The following is a 4,030-nucleotide window of genomic DNA, read 5'->3' on the forward strand; positions in this document are numbered from 1 at the left end:
AGCAGATCAGCTAAATTCATTTAAGAACAATCTTCTTGCTTGAAACCAGTAAGCTGAATCAGTTTTCATGAGTGATAAACTGGCTTGTGTATTGGGAGCTAAGGAGTCTGGGTGCACAGCTTCACCTAGACCAGTAACATCTCAAGGAAGAGGTCACTGAAGTTGGCCCACTCTTCTCCTGGAAGCGCTGGGTGACAAGGCTAGCAAGATTTTTTTACAATTAAGGTGGTGAAGTACTGGAACAGGTTGCCCAGAGAGGTGGTGGATGAACCATCCCTGGAAACATTCAAGGCCAGGTTGGATGGGGCTCTGCGCAACCTGGTCTAGTTGAAGATGTCCCCATTTCATGCAGAGCAGTTGGACTAGATGACCTTTGAAGGTCCCTTCCAACCCAAACCATTCTATGATTCTAAGATGGGCGCGGACACCTCCTGGATACAGGTGGACCTGAGAGTGGCCCAGCCACTGCGGCTCCGGGCCTCGTCACCCTCCTGCCCCTCTGACAGAGGAGCGGACACCGGAGTTTTCCACCCTTGCCCTCCCCCGAGGCTTGGACACCCGCCCGCCGGGCAGGGTGAACGCCTCCTGGCAGCGCGGGGAGCCGCTTGTCACCTGCCCGCCAACAAACGGAGGATGCCGAGGTCAGCCCCGGCTCCCGACACGTTTCCTCCGCAGGCCCGGGGGAGGGCCGTGGGCGCGGGGACGGCGCTGGGGTGGGACACCGGGGCCCAGAGCCGCCACAGCCGCCGGGGCTGCCCGCGTCCTTCGGCCCGCCGCGCCGCCGGGATGAGGCGAGCCGGGCCCTGCTGCCTGCTCCTGGCCGCGGCCTGCGCTCTGGGCCGGCCCTCGCCGCCCCCGCCAGCCGCCGTGCTCTGCCAGGAGGCCGGCGCTTGCTTCAGCGCCCACCTCGCCAACGGCTCCTACGCCGAGGCCCGCAGCGCCTGCGGCCGCCGGACGGGACGCTTGGCCTGGGTCAGCGACGAGGCGGAGCTGCGGCTGCTGCTGGGGCTGCTGGCGGCGGCGACCGCGGCGGCGGGGCCAGCGCCCTGGTTCTTCTGGGTCGGGCTGACGAGGAACGCCTCCGTCTGCACCGACAAGGGGCAGCCGCTGCGCGGCTTCTCCTGGGAGGGCTCCAGCGACGGGACGGCCCCGCGGGAGGTGCCGGCGGCGCTGGGCCGGTGGGTGAAGGAGCCCCTGCGGTCCTGCCTCACCGCCCGCTGCGCCGGCCTGCACCTGGCGGTGGCGGCCCCGGCCCCGGCCGGCGGCCCCAGCTGGGGCTGGAAGGAGCGGTTCTGCAAGCGGGAGAGCCAAGGCTACGTCTGCAAGTACCAGTCCGAGGGCGCCTGCCCCGACCTCAGCCCCGCGGGTGCCCTTGACCTCGGCTACCGCCTCCCCTTCGAGGAGCGCAGCGCCGGTCCCGGCTTCAGCCCGTCGGGCACCATGCTCACCGTGAGGTGCCCCGGCGGGGAGGTGCTGCTCACTTGCCAGCCCGAGCAGGACGGCTTCGCCTGGAAAAGCGCGGAGGAGCCCTTCTGCCCCTGCGGCTACCGGAGCCCCGGCAGGGCACGCTGCGCCCAGGTTGCCGGGTGCCGCGATGCCGCCGGCGGCTTCGCCTGTGCCTGCAGCGCGGGCGGGAGGAACGGGACACCCTGTGGGGACACGGGAGCGGCCCCCACCGCCACCGGCCGCCCCGCGGAGCCTCCGGGTGCCGGGGCGGAGGAGCGGCGCCCCTCCGCCCCGGCACCCGGAGGCTCCGCGGGGCCGCCCGTCGCCACTGCCGGCGGGGAGAAAACGGCCGCTCCGGCGGCCTCCTCCTCCAACTACGTTTTCATCCTGGTGACAGTGGCGGTGGTGGTCCTGGTCATCCTGGTCATGACCGTCCTGGGGGTCTTCAAGCTCTGCTTCAACAAGAAATCCGAGGGCCGAGGGGACAAGCAGCCGCCGGACACCGGCAGCAACGCGGAGGCGGGCTCCGCGGAGCCGTTGGGAGGAGCGGGCAGCGAGTAGCCCCGCTCCGTCCGGCGGGGCGGCCCCGAGCGGCGGCTCCCACCCTGGGGCAGCCCCCCCGCCCCGTCTCTCCTGGCCTCCAGCCCGGGTGCCACAGAGGGCCGGGGACGAGGCGCCGCGGGACGTGGCTGAGCAGGACTCGCAGAGTGTCAGACGTGGAGGGGCATGCAGCTACCCCCCCTCTTCAGGAGTTTGAACCCTTCGGACGGTCCGGAGGTTTTGTCGGTCTGAAAAGCGTTATTTAGTGGCTGACATAAGTAAAACATAAATATAGTGGCCTCGCTGACAGAACGATTGCTTATCTGCAGCTGCAGCAGTTGTGGGTTTTTATCTTCTCAGAAACTGCTCTTCGGCTGCCTTACGTGGCGCAAGTGTAAAGGGGACCACTTTGAGCGCTTGCGTCTTGTAATCTAGAAGTCACTCCCTGTCTGAGTGGTACTTGGATGCTCTCGTTTTCTTTCTAATTGCTGGAACGTTTGGAGAGGTGAACTGCCATAATTTTGGAGGAAACTGTGACCCATACTCTTTCAGACAGACATTCTTATACGTAAAGAGCATTTCTAAACTTAGAAGGTCATTAAATTGGTGAGGAAGTGGGAGGTTAATGGGGAGTCAGTTTTATACTTCACTTGATGAAAAGAATAAAGGATGATTTAAAACCTAAATCACTGCTCTGTTTGTTACTTTATACAATATTCATTTTCATTGTAGCAGAGCAACACATTTTTCACTTACAGTTTTTCTCCTAAGGTGCGTCAGTACAAAACTTGGTGCAATATGTGGCTCCCTTACAATCAGACAAGGTGCTGACAAACTTTGCACTGTGAGAAGAGTTAATGTGGGTCCAAATACATCATGGAAATACCATTATTTTTAGTCGGATATATTACTTCCCATGGAATCCCTTGAGAGTAAGGAAAGAAGGATTCACCCTTTGTGCCCCTTTCTAAACATTTCCTCTGTAATTTCCCTTGGGAATTCCAGTAAAGCAGCTTTCATCCTGGCCGCAGAACTTGCTTTCTTTGCAGTTCAGAGTGCTGATGCTCGCTTCTTATTACGGTGTTGGTTTTCAATTAAAGTGGCAATGCTAAATATTGATTCAAGGTTTTCTGAGTGTAGTAAGACACAACTAACTGGATCTCATCCAAGCCTTTTGGGGTGCGGGAAGGGTAGAGACGTATTTTCTTCCCTTGAAAGAACTTTAAACTCTGAAATGTCTTTATAAATATGGGGGTTTTTTTTGTTTGTTTCCCTCTCTTTAGAGCTGAATACTGTTTTCATTTTGTCACTTTCCTGTTGAGTTTGGAGAACTCTCTTTCAAACAATAATGTACATTATTACCTATTTTTCTTGCAAGCAAAGACTTGAAGTTTAATCTGGTGTAAACATCTGCTAAGGATAAAGTATGACATAGTGTGGGTTTTTTCTTTTTCCCTCTCTCTCTGCCTAATGATGATAGGCTGTTGCTATCTGAGAGACAGTCTTTTGCTTCTTTTAAGGGGATCCCAGACATTTGTGAGCCATCAGGCTGTCTATAGCCATAAATTCCATTGTGTCATGACAGGGATGAAGTGCAGCTAGGTGAGAATGCTACTCATTAGAAAGCTGTCTCATGATTTGCATGCTTTTCAAATCTGTTTATGTGACATTTGTATTTCAGAAGGCAAGCATCTTTCAACTTTGATAGGAGGCTTGATTCTGCTTTCAGATGTGCAAAGATTTGGAAAATGATTTAGCTATTAATGCATTTTGTCTTAATACCACTCCTGTTACTGTCACTGAAAGTAATTTGTTTTGGGGGACAGTGTATGTGGAGCTCTGTTCTTCTACAAGGGACTGTATAAGCAAATGGCAACCAAGATGAATGAGAGCCTCCCTAAGTTATTATTTCAATGTTGTCCTCTTTCCCACATGTCAGATGGCTGAACTCTTAATGAGACTGTACAACTGTCCAGGGATGTTTTCCTAAGCTCTAGAAATACTCTCATTCTCTATTTCAGGAGTCTTACCAAGCACACAGCTA

The 4,030-nt window shown here is 56.2% G+C and overlaps 1 protein-coding gene across 1 annotated transcript; it reads left to right on the forward strand.

The window, feature by feature from the left end:
• The first annotated feature begins 727 nt into the window (after nucleotides 1-727).
• On the forward strand, nucleotides 728-2,672 carry CLEC14A (C-type lectin domain containing 14A). The gene has a single exon (XM_086749068.1). It carries the CDS (start codon nucleotides 787-789, stop codon nucleotides 2,005-2,007), a length of 1,221 nt encoding a protein of 406 aa, XP_086605194.1. The 5' UTR covers nucleotides 728-786; the 3' UTR covers nucleotides 2,008-2,672.
• The last annotated feature ends 1,358 nt before the right edge of the window (nucleotides 2,673-4,030 follow it).

Source organism: Chlamydotis macqueenii, chromosome 5, assembly GCF_036417535.1.
Source record: "Chlamydotis macqueenii isolate bChlMac1 chromosome 5, bChlMac1.mat, whole genome shotgun sequence".
Lineage (NCBI taxonomy): Eukaryota > Metazoa > Chordata > Aves > Otidiformes > Otididae > Chlamydotis > Chlamydotis macqueenii.

Excerpts from the sequence above, each read along its gene's own strand:
- CLEC14A (XM_086749068.1), top strand. The coding sequence starts at position 787 with ATGAGGCGAGCCGGGCCCTGCTGCCTGCTCCTGGCCGCGGCCTGCGCT.